The 23,618-nt window shown below is 39.5% G+C and overlaps 2 protein-coding genes and 2 pseudogenes across 5 annotated transcripts in view; 2 read left to right on the forward strand and 2 right to left on the reverse strand.

Annotated features, from left to right (window-relative positions):
* Window positions 1-23,618, forward strand: part of LOC308650243 (MHC class I polypeptide-related sequence B-like) — a 601,646-nt gene that overhangs the window by 93,469 nt on the left and 484,559 nt on the right. The gene's annotated exons all lie outside the window — the stretch shown is intronic.
* LOC308650240 (hexosaminidase D-like) lies at window positions 8,957-11,481 on the forward strand (annotated as a pseudogene). The gene is made up of 2 exons (XR_014024420.1): window positions 8,957-10,342; window positions 11,068-11,481. The product of XR_014024420.1 is annotated as a hexosaminidase D-like (transcript).
* LOC308650253 (cytochrome b-245 chaperone 1-like) lies at window positions 11,673-13,087 on the reverse strand. Its single transcript, XM_081296259.1, has 2 exons — window positions 12,654-13,087; window positions 11,673-12,356 (listed from the first exon to the last, which is right to left on the reverse strand). The coding sequence occupies exons 1-2, from the start codon at window positions 12,884-12,886 to the stop codon at window positions 12,236-12,238; spliced, it is 354 nt and encodes a 117-aa protein (XP_081152385.1). The 5' UTR covers window positions 12,887-13,087; the 3' UTR covers window positions 11,673-12,235.
* LOC308650251 (golgin subfamily A member 7-like) lies at window positions 17,251-19,118 on the reverse strand (annotated as a pseudogene). Its single transcript has one exon. The product of its transcript is annotated as a golgin subfamily A member 7-like (transcript).

Genomic DNA, 23,618 nt, shown 5'->3' on the forward strand with positions numbered 1-23,618 from the left:
TTTATTTGATTTGTTTTTTCTCATGAATCCACTTGGGAAAAAATTTGAGGCAGGAAGACCATACAGGTGGAGAGTCATTGATTATATACAGGGGATATGCAATCAACATGAATTACCATATTAACCTTGACTATATGGCCAGGTACTATTTGTCACTGTCTTAAAAATCTCTCTCTCTCTCTCTCTCTCTCTCTCTCTCTCTCTCTCTCTCTCTCTCTCTCTCTCTCTCCCCTCTCCTTTTTTCCATGGTGCACCTATTGGAAGAAAGTCACTGTGCAGTCTACACTTACATGGTGTGGAGTTATGATCTGCCTTGTCAAGATGATAAATTCGAGTCAGGTTTGGTGGTACACACCTGTAATCCCAGAAGCTTGGGAGACTGAGGCGGGAGGATTGAAAGTTCAAAGCCAGCCTCAGCAACTTAGTGAGGTCCTAAGCAACTTAGCAAAACCCTATCTCAAAATAAAAAAATAAAAAATAAAAAGGACTGGGGATGTTGCTCAGTGGTAAAGCATCCCTGTGTTCAATCCCTGGTATAAAAAAATGAGAGTCTTTGGAGTTTTAGAGTTGGTATTTCAAAATGAAATTTTGCTAAGTAGATCAGTGGTCAGTCTAAATTAAGTATAACTTTTCCATCCATATAAATCATGAAATTATCCACAGAGGACTACAAGCAGAGGTGGACATTAAGGCTATTTAGGATCCTGGTTAAATGAACACTCTCATAACTGTGTGACACATCATTTGATTCTCTAGAATGAAATCAGAGATAAATAGCCTATGAAAGAGCAAATTGTGTGTGTGTGTATGTATGTATACATAACACACACACACACACACACACATATATATATACACACACACATATATATATCTGTGTATATATATATCCCTACAAATGTCATATCCCTACAAATTATACATATATACACATATAATATAATGTAATTACTAATTATGATTCAAAAGAAAATCACATAAAGGCAATTTACAATAAAATGATATATAATTTAATATGTGAGGGCTAAAGCACAGACAACCTAGAAGATAGCAAACTAGGTTATAATTTCATCATTAATCAAGTTAAGTACCACCAGCTGCTGAACCAAGAACCCTTAATTCACAACAGCTTCTCAGGACTGGTTTCTCTCATAGTCTGTTCAAGCTCTATACAGTACCTCATTACCTATATTTTAGTACCTATATTTAGTACTAGTACCAGGCCTATACCCTGCAGAGAGTCCCCTATTCCAGGGCTCAGCTTTCTTCACAGCAGCCAGTCTTTCCAAGAGCCAACATGCTGGGAAGGCACCTGCTTTGAACTTCTGGCTGCAGAGGGTGCATAGGATGAGAAATGCTCCCATGGCCAGACCTGACTTAAGGGAGGCTGGAAAAACAGTTCAGCTGCTTAACAAGGAATAAGAAAAGAGGTGGGATTTGATCAACATGGAGCCTGTTATGGTGTGAATCTGGAATGTTCCCCAAAAGCTCTTGTGTTGAAAGCATAGTCTCCAAGGCAGCAAGATTCAGAGATGGAGGTTTTAGGCAGCAATTGGATCTTACAGGTGAGAGTATGCATACACTTGACAGATGAATCCATTGATGGCTGGAAAAAATATTGGGAGCTGAGACCTAGCTAGAAGAAGTAGGTCACTTGAGTTGTGCTTTGGAAAGGTTCACCTTCTTTACCTTCTCCCCAGCCCTGTCCCACCCCCCTCTTCTCCCCCTTCCTAACTGCCATAAGCTGAGCAGCTTTCCTCCACCACACCTCACCACCAGTGATGTTTTGTCTCATGTCATATAATGTCCAACATAATGGAACCAGCAGACCATGCGTCTTTTGAAACCACAAGTATGAAATCTTTCCTACTGTTAGTTGTTCTTGTCAGATATTATAGTCACAGCCATGAAAAGCTGATAACACAACCTATGTCTGCCACTCACGTAAAACCTGGTGAGTAGAGTGGCTACCAATATAGATCAATATAGATGTACTTAATGGGCAACTCAACATCTACAAGGCATTTCTGTTAGTGTGTTTTTTTTTTCTGAAGTGGAGATGAATAGTTGTTAAAACTTGCAATAAAATGATGGTGGAATGTGAAGGACATTATTATCCAAAGTACAGGTATAAAGACATGGATGGTGTGACTTTAGTTTGTGCATAACCAGAGATATGAAAAATTATGCTCTATATATGTAATAAAAATCGTAATGCATTCTGCTGTCATATATAAATAAAAAAATAATTTTAAAAAAGAAGTACAAGCTTCCATTGACTTTTGTGGTATTTGTTTTAATGGAAGATTCAGTTAATTAAAACTATACAAGATATTTCATACTTACATGGAAAATAATCTGATCCTACACATGGGTAATTATAATCATACTTTCACCTACATTATTGTCCTTGTCTCTGCTTACAAAATGCCAGTGGGATTACTTCATCTCAGTTACTGAGATAAAGTAAATTACACTCTTCAGTTTTCAAAGCCTGGTGCAGGTGTTAGTATCTTGACTGTGAACTAAAGAATTGGTAAGAAGAAAGAGGGGGCAGACAGAGGTCAAGAGAAAAACAGGGTAGACAAAATGAAACAATGTTTTAATTTGGCAAAAGTCAAAAAGACAGATTTGAGAAAGGAAACAATGAGAAAGTCCAGTAGACATTAAAAGATAGAAAATGAGATATAGTTTTTTTTCCAGAATTTAAACTTGAACCTAGGTCATTAATGCCAAATAACATGTTTAATATCTATGTGCTATTTTTAAGTCAATAAAAATATTCAAGTGATGCATTTCACAGGAAAGAAAAACACTGATTCCACATGCAACTGTACAGTCTAATATTAGTGAGGTCCTTCTAAATGCTATTCATATTATGGAAACATTATCGTAGATGGCATATATGCCTAGGTTTGACCAGAGACATACTTGGCAATACCATAATGCTGCAACTTTGAGTTAGCATAGACCTGATTGCCCTAACCACTGCCCTCTGTTATCATTTTGTTTGGATTTGCACCCCTTTATTGGGTCTCACTTCTGGTTTAGGCTTCCTAGAAGAGTCAAAGTCATGAAAAACAATAACTTTTATCCACCCACTACACTCTTCCCTGATCTTTTACTGAAGCAAGTCACTTTCAAAGGCAGAAAGAATAGAAAATATGATTTTGAAAATATAATTCATGTCAAGGACAGAGGATTTGTTGTGTCACTATTTGTACAATAATTAAGAATCTAGGGGACAGAGGTGTAGCTCAGCGGTAGACAAGTGCTTTGCATCTGTGAAGCTCTCAGTTCTATCCTCAGCCCTAAAAATTTAAAAAAATAATTTAAAAAAAGAAATGAAGGAAGGGACAAAAAAGGAGGTAAAAATAATTTGATATTCAAGTCTTAAAGTGTGCTTGTTTAATTTATCTATTAAAATTGCCTCAGATTGATATAATACAAGAGCCCCTTATCCAGTTCTTTACCTTTAGAGTTCTGTGAAGTTGCCTTCTGCCCTTCCCTTCTCCCGTCATCTATTGCACACATCTATCTTTCCTCAGAACCTAATATGACAACTGGGAATTAGTGTGCAGCATTCCAGGCAGGAAGCAGCTTGTCTGTGCTGTGTTGAGAAGGGATGGCAAGCACTATGAAGGACTCAGGGGCCATTGATGGGGCCTCAACAGGAGAAGACAGGACAAGAGGGTGAGGCAGGTGTGCTGAGCAGAGTCCATGGGAATTCCACACAGGACAAGTACCCATGGACAGATTTCAGGAAAAATGTTGATACTAAAATGGAGGCACTCCAAAAGTGTCTCTCACTTTGAGGATTCTCATTCAGTGGAACTTTGACCCTCTTCTCTATTCTTTTTTATATTTGATTAACTGGTTTACAAGAAAGTCAATGGTATAGCTTTCTCCTAAAATGCTTGGAGTAAAGAAGCAGATGGTCAAGAGGGATCCTAACCAATTAGCAGAGTTATTTGGTATAAAGACGAGAAGTCTAGTGCCTGAGTCAGAATTCAATATTGGCATTAGAGTATTCAGTAAATAAATAAAAGTTCAGTTTGCAGAAGGTGTTTCATTAAGCAGAGCAAAACCTCATTATTTCAGACCCTACTCATTCAGAATAAATGACCTTCATTCAGGGATGATAGATATTATACTCATTTGTCCCACTTTTTATAAAATCTTCACTATATGTTTTTCCATGAGCATACATAGAAACCCAAGTAGCTATTTACTTACAAATAACTTTCTGAATGCAACAGATGATGATTATCCAGAGAGTAGAGAAAAAGTGAGAGAAGAAAAGAACTATTTTATAAAAGGAGGCTTTTAAATTTAATTTTAGAATTTAAACTACAGTAAATTTGAATATGTTTGTGTGTGCAATTCTAAGAATTGTAAAACATGTGCAGACTACTCATGCAACTATCACCAAAGCAGTTCCATCACCATGACTACCAGCTTCTTTTTCTTCCCTATGCAATCCCTTTTTAGGACACTCCGACTTTAAGGTTGTCCATCACTGTTCTGTCCATGCAAGGATATAAACCACTGAATACTAGCTTCTGTCACTTAGAATAATACCTTTGAGATCCATTTAGATTTCTTAGCATATTAACAGATTTCTCCTTTCATTGCTGTGTAGCGTTTCATTCTATATATTTATCATGCTGTGTTCTCCCTTCGCATATTGAGGACATTACATTCCAGATTGAAGCAATGACGAAGGGAGTTGCAAAGATATTCACATGCAGAGTTTGATGGGACTATAAATTTTAATTTTTCTAGGATCAATACCCAGAATTCTATGACCACTATGTATTCAACTGTATTAGGAACTGCCAAATGGTTTCCCAGAGTGGCTCTACTAGTCCATATTCCCACTAAAAATGTGTGAGGACTTCCACAGCCATTTTCAACACTTTATATACTTGTGATTCTAGTGGATGTGATTATTGGTATCTAACTGTCATCTTGAGTTGCATTGCTAGTGAGATTAAACATGTCTTCAAGTGGTTGTTTATCTGTCATACATCTTCTCTGGTGAAGGATCTAGTCAAGGTTTTTACTCATTCTAAATTTGAATTGTTTATTTACTGATGAGTTTTGAGAGTTTTTATTTCTCTATTTTATTTTTCTTCTTAATTCCGGGTATAGGACATTGGTCAAATATATAGTTTGCAACTGGCTGCTTCTTATCTATAGATGATATTTTCATTATTTCCACAAGAATTTCACAGAATAAACAGCTTTTATTAAATAAAGCCTGATTTATGGTTGTTTATAAGGGGCTGTGCTTTTGGTGTTATGCCTCATAATCTTTATTTGAGGCAGGATGGTATTCCTCAGTTTTCTTCTTAAAGTCTGATTGTTCTCATTTTATTTTTAAATTCACAATCCATTTTAAAATTGTCTTGTCTACATCTATAAAACTTCATTTTATGATTTTATTTATAATTGTGTTTAATCTGCAGTTTAGTTTGGAGTTGACACCGTTATTATGGTAAGTGTTCTAATCGATAAGAATACATTCAATTTATCCAAGGTATTCTTATATCTTTTATTAGTATTTGTGGTTTTCACCATATGGATCACATCTATATTTTAATAAAATTTACTTAAATATTCCATTTTTTTGAAACTTTTGGAAATCTTAGTCATAATAATTTAATATATTTTCCAATGTTCATCTCTAATATGAAAAAATGATTTAAGTTTTATGCATTGATCTTGAACTCTGCAATTATCATAAGCTTATTTATTAGTTTTAGGATATAGACTTGCATATTTCTTTGGATTGTTCATGTACATCATTCTCATTGTCTTGAAGAACAGTCATTTTATGTCGCGTCTACCCGCCAGCAGGAATGACGACAACAACAGGATTCTTCTTTAACACGCTTTATTGGGAGCATCCATTAGGTATAGATGAGAGGAAAGACCCCGAGCCCGAGAAAACCACCCCTTATATACTTCAACTGCAGCCCTGCTCGTACACCATTGGACAAAGAGCGCATAGCAACACAGCAGCAGCCAATAGAATGATAGACCCAGCACTTGCACACAAGGCAAGAGACACCCAGTTCCAGCTTGTGCTCAAAACAACAAGCACTTCTTGAAAACAGTTTGTTCCAGGAGCTGGACAATTGATACATTCCATTCTAGGGAGTGGCTGAAAACAAAGAACTGGGTCTCAGCCCAAGAATTAGGCTCACGCCCACACAAGGCAGCACAGCAAAATAGCTCACCACAATTTTATTTATTCATTTCTAATCTGTAGGCCTCTATTTTTCTTACTGTATATTGTCTAGAACTTTTTTTAACTTTTTAAAATTGATTTAAATAAATAAATGACAGCAGAATGCATTACAATTCTTATTACACATATATACCACAATTTTTATATCTGTATATAAAGTATTTTGACACTAGTTTGTCTCTTCATACATGTACTTTGATAATGATGTCTATCACATTCCACCATCCTTCCTAATCTCCTGCCCCCTCCTTTTCCCTCCCACCCCTCTGCCCTATCTACAATTCATCTATTCCTCCCATGCTCCCCCTCCCTACCCCACTATGAGTCAGCCTCCTTATATCAGAGAAAACATTTGGCATTTTTTGGGGGGGGATTGACTAACTTCACTTGCAGTATCTTCTCCAATGCCATCCATTTACCTGCAAATGCCATGATTTTATTCTGTTTTATTGCTGAGTAAAATTCCATTGTGTATATATACCACATTTTTGTAATCCATTCACCTACTGAAGGGCATCTAGGTTGGCTCCACAGTTTAGCTATTGTGGATTGTGCTGCTATAAACATTGGTGTGGCTGTGTTCCTGTAGTATGCTGTTTTTAAGTTCTTTGGGTATAGTCCCAGGAGAGGGATAGCTGGATCAAATGGTGGTTCCATACCCAGATTTCTAAGGAATCTCAATACTGGTTTCCTTATTGGCTGCACCAATTTGCAGTCCCACCAGCAATGTTGCATAGAAGTGCTAAGCATATACTTCCTCATCTTGTTGCTGTTTTAAAGGGGAAAACATTGAGTATTTTGGCATTGAGAATGACAAAGGCTGGTAATCCTGGGCACCATCTGTGAATGATGAGCAACAGAGAAAAGTAGCTCATGGCATGGGTGGGAAGTTCCTTTTCTATTCTCTGGACCCAATTGTGTAGAATTGGTATTCTTTCTTCTTTCCTCTATTCAAAAATCAATCAATGTGGATCCATAGGTATATATATATATATATATATATATATATATATATATATATATATATATATGAAGGTTTTTAACTATAAATTTAATATGAAGGTTTTTGACTACAAATTCAACTTCTTTAATAGTAATGGTACAATTTGGTTATCTGTTTCATCTTGGATACATTATAGTCGTTAGTGATTTTTTTTTTTTAATTTGCTTTTTGTTTTTGCTCTGGGTATCAAACCCAGAGTCTTGCACTTGCTGGGCAAGCATTCTGCCACTGAGCCACACCCCCAACTATTTTGTGAAGTTGTTTCATTTCATCTATCTTCTTAAACTTATATGTTGAACCTTTCTATTATGTTGAACCTTTATATGAATTAACCAGCGTTATGTGATTTCTGTCTTTTAAAATGGATTAAATTTGCTTTTTGCCCAGGATGATCTAACTTGGTTAATTTTCTATGTGTACTTGTAAAGAATTTGTATTTTACTGTTTGTGGTTGTATTGTCAGAAAAATGTGAATTAAATCCTGTTGTTTGATAAGGGTGCACATTTCTTTGTTGTACTTGCTGATTTTCTGTCTATTCATTCTATCAATAGTGAGAAAGGAAACATCCAAATAGATGGTTGATTTGTTTGATTTGTTTCTCTTTTTAGTTGTAGGTTTTTTGTTTCAGGTTTTTGATTATGACTTTGTTAACATGAAATGTCCTTCTTTGTCCTTGATAACTTTCATTCCTCTGAAGTCTAGTTTGTCTAATACTAATAGAGGTGATTCCAGCTTACTTTTGATTTGGGGCTTCTTTATCTAATTGAATTTTCATGTTAAATATATTACATATATTATAAAAGAGCTTTTTACAGGTTTAGGTTTGCAGATAAACTTAGGGTAGAAATGTAAGAGACTTCCTTATGTGTTCCACTTACACACATGCACAACTTCTCTTGCTAGCCACATCCCATGCCACATCAGTACATCCTGACTATGGATGAACAGACACTGACCTATGACTATCACTCAAAGCCCAAGTTTTCCATTAGGGTTCTTTCTTGGTGGTGTACATTACATGAACTTCAAGAAATGTATGCTGACATAATATATCTGCCATTGTAGTATAATAAAAAATAGTGTCAATGACCTAAAAATCCTTTGAGCTTCTGCCTATTCATTATTATAATTACTGACAAGCACTGATTTTTACTTCTCCACTGTTTCTCCTTTTCCAGAATGTTAAGAAGTTATAATAATATAGTATGAAGAACTTTATAATCATATAGTATGAAGCACTTTAAGATTTTTTTTTCATGTAGTAATATGTATTTAAGATTCCAGAGGCCCCGCTCCTCCGCCGGCGGCCTGCGGCTTTCGCGGTCCGGGTACCTGCTCGGGCGCCGGCGCTCGGCGGCGCCGCTGTCCGCGCTCCTCCGCTGAGGAGCCATCGGGCCAGGCTGCCGCGGAGTCCGGACCGACGAGGAGTCGCCAGCCCGGGGCGAGCGCCTGCGCCGGGAGCGGAGCGGCGCAGAGAGGCGGGAGCGACGCGCTCGGCGGTCCTCCGGCTGCGGCCAGGCGCGAGCAATCGGCGGCCGAGCGGCGGGGCGGGGCGGGGCCGGCTGGTCCGCGGCGCCGCGCACCTGGGGCCGCGGGAGTCCGCCAGCCGGACGCTAAGTCGGGGCTGCGGGACCGCGGCGCGGTTCTCCAGATGCAGTGACTGCCCGCCCCCCAGGGTGGCCGCAGTGACCTGCCCTCCCCAGGGTCGCCAGGATGGCCTGCCCTGCCCAGGTGGCTGCAGTGACCTGCCCTCCCCTGGTCAGTACCCTCAGGGTGGCCAAGGAAGGCATCCAGACACAAGGTCCTATTGTAGGAGCGCACACACGTTCTGAGATGTCAGATCCCACACCCTTTAAGATGAGATTAGTGCATCTGGACCTCAAAGGAGCTCCGCCCAGGGTCTCCTACTTCTTAGAGATCTTTCCTCTGTTCCACGCGCTTGGGGCAAATGGCCTCCTCATTGAGTATGAAGACATGTTTCCGTAGGAGGGCCGCCTGAGGCTGCTGAGGGCCACGCATGCATACAGTCCCTCTGAAGTCACAGAGATCTTGCGTCTGGCCAGGCTCAGCGAGCTGGAGGTGGTCCCCTTGGTGCAGATGTTCGGACACATGGAGTTTGTGCTGAAGCACGCGGCCTTTGCCCACCTCCGGGAAGTGGCGCCTTTCCCCAACACCCTGAACCCCCACGAGGCGGAGTCCCTGGCGCTCGTGGGAGCCATGGTCGACCAGGTCCTGGAGCTGCACAGAGGTGCCCGATGGCTCCATGTTGGGTGTGATGAGGTCTACTACTTTGGTTAAGGGGAGGCCTCAAGACGGTGGCTGCAGCAGGAGCAGAACAGCCAGGCAAAACTCTGTCCCACATGCGGGCGGTGGCCAGCCACGTGCTGGCCCGACACCCCGGCATCACTCCCCTGGTGTGGGATGACACGCTACGTGACATACCCCAGGACCAGCTCACAGCATCCGGGGTGCCGCAGCTGGTGGAGCCTGTACTCTGGGACTACGGGGCTGACCTGGACATCCACAGTAAGGTCCTCCTCATGGAAAAGTACCGGGAGTGCGGCTTCCCACGGCTGTGGGCTGCCAGTGCCTTCAAGGGGGCCACAGGGGCCAGCCAGGCCCTGCCCCACATCGAGCACCACCTCAGGAACCATGTGCAGTGGCTGCAGGTGGCGGGCAATGGGCCAGCGGACATGCTGCAGGGCATCATCCTGACTGGATGGCAGAGGTACGACCACTTCTCCGTGCTGTGTGAGCTGCTGCCTGTGGGGATCCCCTCCCTGGCTGCCTGTCTGCAATTGCTGCTCCATGGAGGATTCACTGAGCACGTGAGACTGAGGGTGGAGAACCTCCTCGGGCTTCCCAGCCTGGAAGCGGCAGCAATCCCGAGTGAGGGGACCGGCTTCTTCCCTGGCAGTGACATTCATGCCCTCGTCACTCAAGTCAGCTTCTACCTGCGCAGTTCTGTGGACGCACTGCTAGAGAGGAACAGGTACGTCACTGGCTGGTTCAGCCCCTACCATCGCAGGCGGAAGCTCATCCACCCAGTCATGGTCCAGCACATCCAGCCTGAGGTGCTCAGGTAACCACTGTGTAGCTAGCCAAGTGCCTGGCCCCAGAGCAGCTGTACCCTATATGTGGCAGGGCCCACAGTAACCAGCGTTGAGCTGAGACAAGCTTTCCAGAAGCTGTAGCCCTGGATCTTGGATGACTCACGTGTGCCGTCCTTCCCTAACATCCGGGCAAGGTGGTGCACACCTGTAATCCCAGTGGCTTGGGAAGCTGAGGCAGGATGGTCTTCAGTTCAGAGCCAGCCTCAGCAATTTAGCAAAGCCCTGAACAACTCAGTGAGACCCTGTCTCTAAATAAAATATAAAAAGGGTAGGGATGTGGCGCAGTGGTTAAGCATTAAGCATCCCTGGTACAAAATAAAGCTAGGTTATCCCTAGCCTAAAAGCCTGGGCAGGACCATAGGTCATCTTTGGAAGTCAGGCTACCTTACTCCATCCTGGCCCTGGAGAGGGCCCTTGTGTCCAGAGTCCCCTCTGCCCTCCTGTCCTTCCCTGGCTCAAGGATGTGAGCAGAGCCTAACAGACCCTCCTACACTGCACAAGATGCTACCAGCTACACCACCTGCTCCCATGCCATGGGAAAAACCATCAGCCAGCTGAACAGCAGGCTCCAGTTTCAGACGTTAAAATGTGGCCAATCTCTACTTGTCTCTATGAATAAACAGACTCGGGGCAGTGCACCCCTGGAGCTGTTGCAGGGGTCCTTGGCAGGCAAGCTCAGGTCAGTCTTCCTCAGCCTCCTGGGCAGGTGGAGTGCCCTGGTGCAGCAGCTGGAGACAGCCCTGCAGCTCGCCTTCTACCCAGACGCTGTGGAGGAGTGGTTGGAGGAGAACGTGCGCCCAAGCATGCAGCAACTGCAGGACCTACTACAGGACCTCAGTGAGGCGGCCACCACCGGCCCCTGCCCACCAGCCCTGGCTGGGACGCTGGTTGGGACTGCCGAGGGGCAGGGTCCACAGGAGGGCTGAGGGCCCCTGCCACAGGCTAAGGCACTATGCTGTCACTGTGGCCTCCTGTTTCCATACCCTGCTGAGCCCTGGGCAGCTGTGCAGACCAAGCACCCTCATAGCACAGCTGTCTTTGGGAAAATCATGGACACCAAGGAAAAGCAGGGGGCTGTTCACCACATGCACGTGGAACTTCACCATTCTGAAATAAAAGGGCAGCAGGAGCCAGAGTCCCTTGACACATCTGAATCCAACTTTTTATCACCACTCTGGTTTACAGCTGGCCTTGTTCCTCCAACACTAAAGACGAGCCCCAGTTCTGGGTGCTTCTCATTTACAAGCTTCACAAGCTGCCAGAAACATATTGCCGCACTTTGCATTTTTCATTTTAGGGAAAATTTAAAACATCTCAGACTCAACCGCTGAAAACACGGACTAAAGGACCACGACCCCAGCTGGGGGCTGGTGGGCAGGAGCACCTGCCCTGCTTCCACTGGAGGTACCGGCGTGACTGCCCTGTCTGGCCTAGGAGCCTCCGGCCCCAGCACCTGAGTGGTGCTGTGGCTTCCCCAACCTGATCACACCTAGGGGCACAGCCCCGTGGGGCTGACCAGAGCCCTGGAGGCCAAGCTGGGCGCTTGGAAGGACCTATATGCACTCACAAGGTGGACAAAGCAGGGGCAGGTCAGTGGCAGCTGGCACTTGGCTTCTGTGGGGAACAGCTGATGCCCTCCTGCAGGTCTTCCAGGATTTGAGTGACTGGGATTTGGTCCCTGTGGAACAGCTGTCAGTTTCCAAGTGCTGCAGGATGCTGTAAGAGGTGACCTCTGTTCTAGGCACATGGCTTCTGCCTGGGAGGTGAGGGCCCAGAGGGAGGGCTGCTGTAATGGCTGACGACACTCTTGAGTCCTGCGAGGCTAAGGCAAGCACCCCGCTGGAGCCCATGCCTGTCCTGCCTCAGCTCTGGCCGCCAGGGCTGTCAGCCTCACTGTCGCTGCTCTGAGACCGTTCTGAAGGGCTCTCCAGGCGGTGCAGCTCCAGGAAGTTGGTGACGAGCCTGGCTACAGCTTCCACGTCACTGAGAGGCAGGTACCAAGAGGAAAGGCAGGTCACCATGGCATATGCATCCTCAAGACCCTGCGCTGGCCTCATCCCCTGCTATCCAAATACAGCAGCTCCCAAACTGGACCCCTCACCCTCCCCTGCCACATTCTGTGCTTTCCCGCAGATGCCAGGCAGGGCTCCCTTCAAACATGCACAGCCCCCCACAATTGTGCTTCCTCTGAAAACCTGTGTCCCACCCCCTGTGCCCCAAGACACTGGGTGGTAAATGAGAGATCACAGTCGTGCCCAAAGCGGGCCCCACCCCGCATACCTGCGACAGCCCATGACTGCACTCTGGGTGAGGGGATGGGAGAAGCCTGTGGCAAACCGGAGCACCACCATGTAGCCCTTCCCAAAATACCGGACCTTCTCCTCCTCCACATTCACATCCTGGATGTCATTTAGCAGGACCACCACTGGAGAGGTGCAAAGATCAGTGGTCATGTACCCCTCCCTACCCAACTGCACCTGCCTGTGCTGTGGGCAAGGTCGCTTTGGAGCCATTAGCTCTGCTGAGAACAGTCACAGTGGCACTGGTGGCAGAAGTACCCTAGGCCTGATTCCAAAGCATCAGCTGGGTAAGAAAGACAAGCTCAAGCCAGGCATGGTGGTACTCGCCTGTAATACCAGCAACTCAAGAGTATGAGGCAAGAGGGTCTCAAGTTTGAGATCAGCCTCAGCAACTTAGTGAGACCCTGTCTCAAAATAAAAAATAAAAAGGAAAAAAAAAATAAGATTCCATGCCTATTCCTGGCTTGATAGGTCATTTATTTTAGCACTAAATAATAGCCTTAAATAATATTCCATGGATATAGCAGTTTATCTACTTAACTACTGAAGGATATCTTGGTTGCTTTCAAATTTTGACAATATGAATAGAACTGCTATAAACATTGATATGCAAGAATTTGTATGAACATAAAGTTTTCAATGCTTATGAGTAAATAGCAAGGAATGCTGGATCATAGAGTGAGTGTTCAGTTGGATATGAAAATTCCCAGCTGTCATCCAAAGTTGCTGTATCATTTTGCATGACTGCCAGCAATGAATGGGAGTTCCTATTCCTCCACATCTGTGTAAGCATTTGGAGATGTCAGTGTTTTGAATTTTCACCATAATAGCAATGTATCAATATCTTATTGTTGTTTAAATTTGCAGTCTCCTGATAACATATGATGATGATAATTTTTCCTGTACTTGTCTAATCTCTGGATATTTTCTTTGGAGCAGAATATGTTAGGCCTTTTGCTCATTTTTCTGTTGGTTATGGTTTTATTGTGGAAATTTTAGGAGTTCAGCATATATCTAAAATAACTGTCAATTATCAGATATGATCTTTGCAAATAGTTTCTAGTGGTGTGCAATCAATCTTTTTATGACATTGTTTTTCACAAAGCAGAATTTATTTTTAATAAAGTCCATCATATCAATTGCTTTTCTCATGATCATGACTTTTGTATTATATCTGAAAATTTATTATTATATCCAAGGTCTTCTGTAGTTTACAACAACTTTATATCTGCGTTTTACATATAGTTCTTTGATACATTTTTAGTTGTTACTAGCTTTTTCTTATTTCCTTTCTTTTCTTTTTTTTCTTTCTTTCTTTCTTTTTTTTTTTTTGCATGTTTATCTTCAGTTGTTATGGCATGTTAGTTGTAGAGGTAAAAACACTGTACTTACTTTTGTTTCTTTGAAACAGCAGTTGACTAGATTTATGTGGTTCTCTTTCTGAACTCTCTGTACCCTTGGTTGATTTCTGTTTTTCATTAGTAACACACTGTATTTATAACTGTAGCCTTATTGTAAATCTTGAGTTGGGAACTATCAGTCCTTCAATTTTGTTATGCTAATTAATTCAATATTAATGTTTTCTATTCTTTGCCTTGTAGCTTCATAAGCATTTTATAATCAGTTTGTCAAAATCCACAATATAATTTGCTGGAATTCTGATTGAGAATGCATGGAATCTATTGATCAACTTAGGAAGAACTGACATCCTGGCAATACTGAATTTTCATATCTATGGATATACAGTATATCTCCACTTGTTTAATTTTGCCTTGACTTCTTTTATCAAATTTTGTAATGTTATCATAGAGATATAGCACGTTTCTGCTAGACTTACATGTATATAATTGATTTTTGAGAAGGTGCTAATGGAAATGAAAGCATATGTTTAATTCTATATTGCATTTTCTTGGTACTGGCATATAGAAAATGATCAAATTTGTATATTAATCATATATTTTACAATCCTGCCCTGATTACTATTATATTCCATTTAAATATGTTTACTTTTTCACTATGAATAACCATATATATGAAATGATTTTCCTAAAGAGAATTTACATTTTTATATTATTTGGTGTTAATTTAAAACTTATTTTTATACTTTCTGACTTTCAATTGGTGTGCTAAGATCATTTTAATTTAATGTAACTTTTGATGTGATTAGGTTCAATTCTTCTCTTTAAAATGTGTATTTTAGTATTCTCTCTCACATTCTTTTTTTCTTCTATTTTGGTTCGGGTTATTTGAACAACTCTTAGCACTATATTTTAATTTAAAATATTTTATATGTTTTTTAAAAATATTATTTATTGAACAAAAACAGCATGATAGTGGCATAAAAACAGACACATAAACTAATGGGACAAAATAGAGGTCCTGGAAATAAACCCACACATGTAAGGTAAACTGAGTTTTGAGAAAGTTTACATCGGCAAAAGGACAGACTTTTTAAATAAATGGTGGTGGGAAAACTGGATATTCAAATGCAAAAGACTAGAACTTGTCCCCTATTTCTCTCTCCTAGTCAGAAGTTAACCAAAGTCAGTCAATAAATGTCAGACCTGATACTCAGAAAGTACTACACGAAAATATTATAATAGAAACACTTTAAGACATAGTTAAAGATAACGATTTTCTGGATTAGACCCCCAAACCACGATGGGATATCAATCTAAAAAGCTCTACAAAGCAAATAATCAACAGAGAAGTCCACATATAGAATTGGAGGAAATATTTGCCAGCACTTCATGTGACATAGGATTAATATACAGAATATAAAGAAAAAATTCAAAAACTTAACAAAAACAAGTCATTCAATTTAAAAAAAAAATAGACAAATTATCAGAATAAGACTCTAATCAAAATAAGAAATATAAAATTTCAATCATTACATGAAAAACATTCAATATCATTAGTCAACAGATAGATGCCAATCAAAATTACAAAGAAATGCCCCCTCACCACAGTCGGAATGGTTATGTTATATTTTTAAATTTATGTTTTTAAATAACAAATTTATTTTCTGACAGTGGTAGATGATAAAATTCCAAGATAGTTATTGATAGTTATTTCTTCTGAGACTTCTCTCCTTAGCTTGAAGATGTTCACATTTTTTTTCTTGGTGTTCATTTAACATTTCTTCTATGTGCATATATCCCTAATGTCTTCTTGCATTTGCATTTTCAAATTTCCTCTTCTTTTTTTTTTTTTTTGTATTTCACTTTTCCTTTAAAAATTGTTCTTTATGAGAGGAATGGGATAATAAACATGGAGGGAAATGAATTACAGTAGATGGGGTAGAGAGAGAAGATGGGAGGGGAGGGGAGGGGGGACAGTAGAGGATAGGAAAGGTAGCAGAATACAACAGTCACTAATATGGCAGTATGTAAAAATGTGATGTGTAACCGATGTGATTCTGCAATCTGTATTTGGGGTAAAAATGGGAGTTCATAACCCACTTGATTCTAATGTATGAAATATGATATGTCAAGAGATTTGTAATGTTGTGAACAACCAATAAAAAAAATTAAAAAAAAACAAATAAAACTTAGTAAAAAAAATTGTTCTTTTTAGACATACATGAAAATAGATGTGTTTTGATATATTACATGTATGTAAATTATAACTTGTTCTAATTAGGATCCATTCTTTTGTTGGACACAATCTGGAGTTTGGGTCATGTATTCATAAATGAACATAGGATAGTAATGTCTGATTCATTATACTGTCTTTCTACTCTAATCCCCTTCCCTTCTCTTCATTCCCTTTTGTCTAATCCAATGAAATTTTATTCTTCCTCCCTTCCCCCACCATATTGTATGTTAGCATCCACATAACAGAGATACAATTTGGCCTTTTGTTTTGGGGATTGCCTTATTTAATTTAGCATGATAGTCTCCAGTTCCATCCATTTACCAGCAAATGCCATAATTTCATTCTTCTTTATGGCTGGGATATATATAATAACATTTTCTTTATTCTTTAATCTGTTGAAGGGAATCTAGTTTCATTCCATAGCTTAGCTATTGTGAATTGAGTTGCTATAATCATTGATGTAGTTTCATCACTGTAGAATGCTGATTTTATGTCCTATGGGTATATACTGAGAAGTGGGTTAACTGGGTCAAATGGTGGTTTCATTCCAAGTTTCTGAGAAATCTCCATAATGTTTTCAAAGTAAAATTACACCAATATTCACTCCCACCAGCAATGTATGAGTGCATCTTTTCCTCCAAGTCCTTGCCAACAATTATTGTTACTTGTATTCTTGATGATTGCCATTCTGAATGGAGTGAAAAGAAATCTCAGTTTAGTTTTAATTTGCATTTATCAATTGCTACAACTGTTGAACATTTGTTCATATATTTGTTGAAAATTCATAGATAACTATATTTATGTGGTTTGGTCTCTGTTTCTTTTATTCTATTCCATTGGTGGTTACACCTGTTTTGGTGTCAATACCACGCAATTTTTTTAACTATAACTCTTTAGTATAAATTAAGTCTGGTATTGTGATCCCTCCTGCTTCCTGTTCTTGCTAAGGATTGCTTTGGCTATTTTTTTTTTTGTTTGTTTAAGAAAAGTTTTACTAATGTGTTAATATTTCAGCAAAGTTATTGCAATGGGTTTAAAAGGCAGACACACTATAAGAGGCTATAAAGTAACAAAGTTTTATACAATTAAAATATTACACAGACCTATGGGATTTATTGAATAACTACCACATCCAGAAAAGAAATTACATCTGAAAGGTTAAATCCAGTATTAGCACCTACAATATCTCTGAAAGTAAAACTTTTAACTGCTTCGTTCTCTCCTAATATATTTCTTAACTTTCTCCCAAATACAGTGCTCTCAAACCCAGAAAAGAATGAGGGGCATAAGAAACCCAAACACTAGGAACATACAGACAAAAGAAGAGCTAGAAGTACTGATTCAGACTTAAGAGTTTAACTTGGAAGTCACTTAACTTATTTGAAACCAATTATAAGATTTCTGTGCACTGAATACTGTACGAGGCTGTATGAGGAATCTATAAATCATAAAGTTGCCAGTAGGGTTAAAAATTAGCAATATACAGTATTATGCCTATCAAATTTTTTTCTCATAAGTTATATTTATAACAAAACTATAATTAAAATATTTACTATACTTGCTTATTACACATTCAGGGACACAGCAGGGACATATGTGTTTGATGGTTTAGCATCCACTTTATTGTGCTTACTTATTTGTGTAATGAACAAGCAACACATACCACATCTTTCCAACATTCAAGGTAATGCAATAATAACATAAACGGCTCCAAATAAAATAACTGGAAATTGCATTCAATACTGCTTTAATTAGATATAACTGCTATAGTAAAACAAATAACATTATACAGTATTTTTTCAATGAGTTTTGGTTTGAAAACTGAACAGCAGAAATCAATCTCAAGATTTGAATCATGGCAAAACTGGTATTCTTGAAATCTGGGAAATGCATCAGCATAACCACAGACACAGTCTATCCCTCACCTGGAAAAAAGCCATTTATTAATTTGGGGGAATAAGACTGAACATTCACTAATATAAACTCGTTTAAATCTAAAGCCACCTGGAAAATTGGCCCAAGGAATGAATAGATTTCATGATACTGGTGGCAAGTAAGAAATAAATAAAACTTTGCATTGGGCTGACCAATTGCATATTTTATAATCACTTTGAATAAAAAAATGTGAAATGCTTCATTGTGTTTTCTCAGAAACGAATCAAAAGATTACAGAATCCTACACAATTTAAAGACACAAAGTGGATGCTGAGCGACTAGAGGTCACTCCAGGTGTGGAATTTTAGAAAGTTAGTCCTTGGAGTAAATGGCACCGTGGCTCTGGCAGCAGATACAAAGGAATGATGCTCTGGAGAGGAGGTAGGGACACTCTGTGATCAGCCAGTGGGTAGATGAGGGTCCCAGCTGGATGTGGGATCTTTAATTTTATGGTTTTATCTTCCACTGCTCATGCCTCTGTCTTCATAAATGGTAATTTCAATAACTCGAAGTCCTCTCTCAATAGGGTCTGTCAGGAGGAGACCTTGGGGAGCATATATCTTCTCATTCTGTTCTTGAATATACTTGGAGACTTTCTTCAGAACCTTCTCATAATGAGTTTCCATACATAAGAAGATGGTATATGCTGTTAAACAAGCCAAACAGCCTTCAAGATACGATTGGCCCCCAAGCTTCTCTGCTTCTGCATAAAGGTTATTTAGAGCTCAAACTGTCTCTTCAAACTGCTGCCTATCAATCCGGTTCTCCAGCTCCGCGGGGAACTTGGTCTGGAACTGGCAGCGTGTACCACTGCTGTAGTCTCGTTGAATGAATACCTTCCCGGACACCGGTGCCTGCTGCGGCCTCATGGCGAGGACAGGACCAGCCGCGCCGCCTCTCCTGCCCTCCAGCTGCTGTCTGCTTTGGCTATTCTGTGCCTCATTCTCCCAAATTAATTTTATGACTGCTTTTTCTATTTCTATGAAGAACACCATTGGAATTTCAATAGGAATTTCATTAAATTGGTATAGTGCTTTGATAATTGACCATTTTGACAATATTAATTCTGCATATCTAAATATATGGAAGATATTTGCATTTTCTAAAGTCTTCTTCAATTTTTTTCTTTAGTGTTCTGTAGGTTTCATTATAAAGGTCTTTTATGTCTTTTTTTTTTTTTGATTCCCATTTTTTTTTTTGTTGTTGTTGTTGTTGTTTAGGCTATTGTGAATGGGATAGTTTTTCTAATTTCTCTTTCAGCTCCTTCATCATTGCTGTGAAGGAACACAATTGGTTTATGGGTGTTAATGGAATATCCTGCTATTTTGATGAATTAGTTTTGAGTTCTAGAAATTTTCTGGTGGAATCTTTTGGGTCTTCTAAGTATAGGGTCACATTGTCAGCAAACAGAGATACATTAAACTCTTATTTTCCTATTTGTATCCCTTTAATTTATTTCTTTTTTCTAATTACTTGGGCTAGGGTTTCAAGGACTATGTTGAATAGGAGTGATGAAAGAAGGCTTCCCTCCATTTTCCCAGTTTTTGGAGACAATGCTTTCAATTTTTATCCATTTACAATGATGTTGGCCTTGGGTTAGTATATATGGCATTTATAATATTGAGGTATGTTCCTATGAACCCTGATTTTTCTAGTGTTTTGAATATGAATAGATGCTATATTTTGTCAAATACTTTTTCTGCATCTATTGATATAATCAAGTGGTTCTTGTCTTTAAGTCTACTTATGTGATGAATTAATTTCCAAATGATGCTGATGGTGCACTATCTTTTTAGTGTTTTTTGTGATTTGCAAGTATATTGTTAATAATTTCTGCATCTATGTTTATCAAGGATATTGGTGTGATATTTTCTTTCCTTGATGTGTCTTTTTCTAGTTTCAGTAGCAGGGTGATTCTAACTTGGTAGAATGAATTTGGAAGGTTCCCTCATTTTATATTTCATGGAATAATTTGGGTAGTATTGGTGTACATTCCTCTTTGTAGGTCTGGTAGAACTCAGCTGACAATTCGTGTGGTCCTAGGATTTTTTGTTGGTAGACTTTTGATGGCATCTTCAATTTCATTGCTTGAAATTGATCTGTTTAAATTTTCTATGTCCTCTGATTCTATTTGGGTAGGAAATATGTCTCTAGAAATTTGTCAAGGTCTTCATAATTTTCTATTGTATTTAATATAGATTTTCAAAATAGTTTCTGATTTATCATCTGTATTTCAGCAGTGTCCATGGTGATATTTTCTTTTTCATACAAATTTTAGTAATTTGAGGTTTTTCTCTTTTTCTTCATTAGAATGGCTAAAGGTTTATCAAGTTTATTTATTTTTTCAAAGAAACAACTTTTTGCTTTGTTAATTTTTTGATTTTTTTTCATTTTCATTAACTTCAACTGATTTTAATTATATCCTGTGTCCTACTGCTTCTGGAGTTGATTTATTCCTCTTTTTCTAGGTTTTGAGAGGTAAAATCAAGCCATTTCTTTGGTGGCTTTCTATTCTTTTAATGAATGAACACAATGTAACAAACTTTCCTCTTAGAATGCCTTCATAGCTTCTTTCTATTTATTTAGGTTTTATAATTAGTGCTTTATAGATATTTATAAAGCTGGAATTCACTGTGGTATATTCCCATATACGTATACGGCACAATTTGGTCAATTTCAGACTATCAGGGAGGGAAGATTGTCTTTGGTCGCTCCTTTCAGAGATGACTCACTCTCTCCTTCTCCATCTTGAGAGTGCTTTTGTTCCTATAAACTTTGCCATTCTTTAACCATGAAAAAGATATTTGTGTAATTCAGCACCAGTTTTAGGGAAAAAAAATCGATATGAAATATATGAAGGAGAGGAAGCAGAGGTCCTATCTAATTGCCTACTTTGCAGTTATTCCTAAAATAGGAACAGCATATTCATAATTATGACTGAGGACACTGAACTACTTTCTAATAATTTCATAATTCACATAAATCATGCTCAGTAAAAATATACTTGTTATATTTATTTTATTATATTCTTACTCTTGGAAAACTATAAATCATTTATGGTATCTGTAACATTTTAATTTCCCTATTATTGAGTGATTAGAACTTCTCCATCCCTTTATCATGTTAGATAATAAAAGTTGACTAAAATAAAGTTTCAAGAAATATTAGGATGAAAAATATAGCCAAATGAAAGCTGATTAATGCTAATTAATAGCATATGGAATTATGGTTACCAGATCTGACAAGGAATAAAGCCAGAACTAATAATAAAGCATATATATGCTAAAAATTAGAAATCTCAAAAGAATTAAATCTACTATATTTCAAATAGAAGAACCTACCAAACAATGAGAGCATAAAAATGGCTTGAAGCACAGGGCCTCTTTGGGGAGACAGCTTGCTGTACACAGGTGTAGGGATAGGAGTTAGAGCTTTTCCATGTGTTGGGGAAGGGAAAGTCATGCAGAAAATGGAATCTTGGCTGTTTCTAGTCTTTATTCTAGTCAAGTTGAGGACTGTCTGGCAAAAGCTCTAGTCTCTAACCCTTAATGTTTATATCCTATTGACTTTGTAGTGTAAAGGATGGATAAGAGTGTAGCAGAGTGTAGACATGGCAAAATTTAGTTTTCTTGTGTCTACTAATTTGTATTATTATGGTTTATATTTAATACCATGAGAAAGATGAAGGGGTGTGTGTGTGTGTGTGTGTGTGTGTGTGTGTGTGTGTGTGTGTATGTATCTATGAAGAGAAAGAGAATATTAAGATAGCTGTTTGAATATGACCTATTTAGAAGGTAGATCCAGAAATGAAGCATCATGAGAATAAAATCTCATTGACAGATCCGTCTCTTCCCTTCCACTCAAAGCACAATCCGAGATTAGGACCTGCATCACCTTGGAACAGGCCTTATCTGTGATGATTTATAAAATATGTCCAAAATTCCTTGACATTCCTCCCTTCAAAAAAATGGAACTTAGTTCTCTTCGCTTTGAGTTGGATGGATTTAGTAACTTGCTTCTAAAGAACAAAGTGTGGCAGGAGCCATGGAGTATGACTTCTATGACTAGGTCATTACAGACATTGCATCAGGGGTGGGGGGCTATAGCTCAGTGGTAGAGCGCTTGCCTACCATGAGTGACACCTTGGTTTGATCCCCCTCCTACCAAGAGTGTAAGTTTCTTCCTTGCTTTCTCTCAGGTGCCTTGCTCTGGAGAAAGCCGGTGAAGTAAGGCAACCTATGGACAGGTCTATACAGAGAAACTCTAAAGCCTCTTGTCAAAGCCAGAGAAGAATGGAAGCCTCTGCCAACAGCCATGTGAGTATGCCATCCTGGAAACAGACTACATCTCCAATGACTGCCCCCATCCTGGACTTTGTCTTAACTGTAACCTCACAAGAGATCCTGAGCCAGGACCACTCAGCTAAGCTGTTCCCAACTTCCTGACTCACAGAAACTGTGAGACAACACATGTTTGTTGTTTGAAGCTACTCCATTTTAGGATAATTTGTTATGGAGCATACCACCCCAGTCCTACTCAATCAGAATTTGCATTTTAACAAATGCAAATCCCAAATGATTTCAGGTGTACCGAAAGTAGGAGCTGCGTCCTTCCCTTGGTCTCCGCTCCTTGCCCTCTCCTCACTAGCTTCTTCAGGAGAGTCACATATACCTTCCGGCAGCAACAAGATCTACAGGGATGAAACCTCAATTCCAGAGGACAATGAAGAAGTCCCTCCCAGAGAAGTAAGAGAGCGTGGAGGAATGGAAGAGGGGAAGAGCAATATCCATATTTGATATCAGTTGCTCAGCCTCATTAGCTGTGTCATCTAACACATTGTACGTCTGAATAAACCAAGCCATTTTAGCTCATCTACTGAATGTTTAAGGCATGTAAAACATTTCTCTTTTTAAACTACAACTCCATCTGCATTCTGCCGAGCCTTATGGAAAACAGCCTAATTTTGACTTTAATTCCAAATATGTAAATTGATGCTTCAGCTTGAGTAAGTAAAGAATCTTCACTTTCATAACTGGAAGAGATTTGTTCAAGGATTTAGGCAGATTTACATGTTAACAACCAGTTTTCAATAAAAGGCTGAGAAATGCCTGTGGGATGTGAATTACATGGCCCATACTGAGTCTAAGAAAATGGTTCAGGACTAGCTGGGAACAAGTTACTTCTTCCTAAAGGGATCCTAAGGGGAATTTGCCCCACAGGGCAGACAATGGCACTTGTAATCAGAAGTTAAGTATAGAGCAAAGCATCATGTCCATGATAAGCAGATGCTTCCTACTGGGCTAGGTTCAGGGTCTTTCTTTTTCTTTCTTTCTGCTTTTTTGCTTATATAAAAACCAGGGCACAAATATGAAATTTCCATAAGAGCCATGCATGTAAACTTCCCTTAGATTTC

The sequence above is a fragment of the Spermophilus citellus genome (assembly GCF_964194105.1).
Source record: "Spermophilus citellus genome assembly, chromosome: 5".
NCBI classification, from domain to species: Eukaryota; Metazoa; Chordata; class Mammalia; order Rodentia; family Sciuridae; genus Spermophilus; species Spermophilus citellus.

What these genes read in the sequence shown, in the direction of transcription:
- LOC308650253 (XM_081296259.1), bottom strand. Translation starts at nt 12,886, where the DNA reads ATGGCTCCAAAGCGACCTTGCCCACAGCACAGGCAGGTGCAGTTGGGT. An exon ending in GCAGTCATGGGCTGTCGCAG is followed by an intron (nt 12,357 to 12,653) that starts GTATGCGGGGTG and finishes CCTGCCTCTCAG; the next exon opens with TGACGTGGAAGCTGTAGCCA.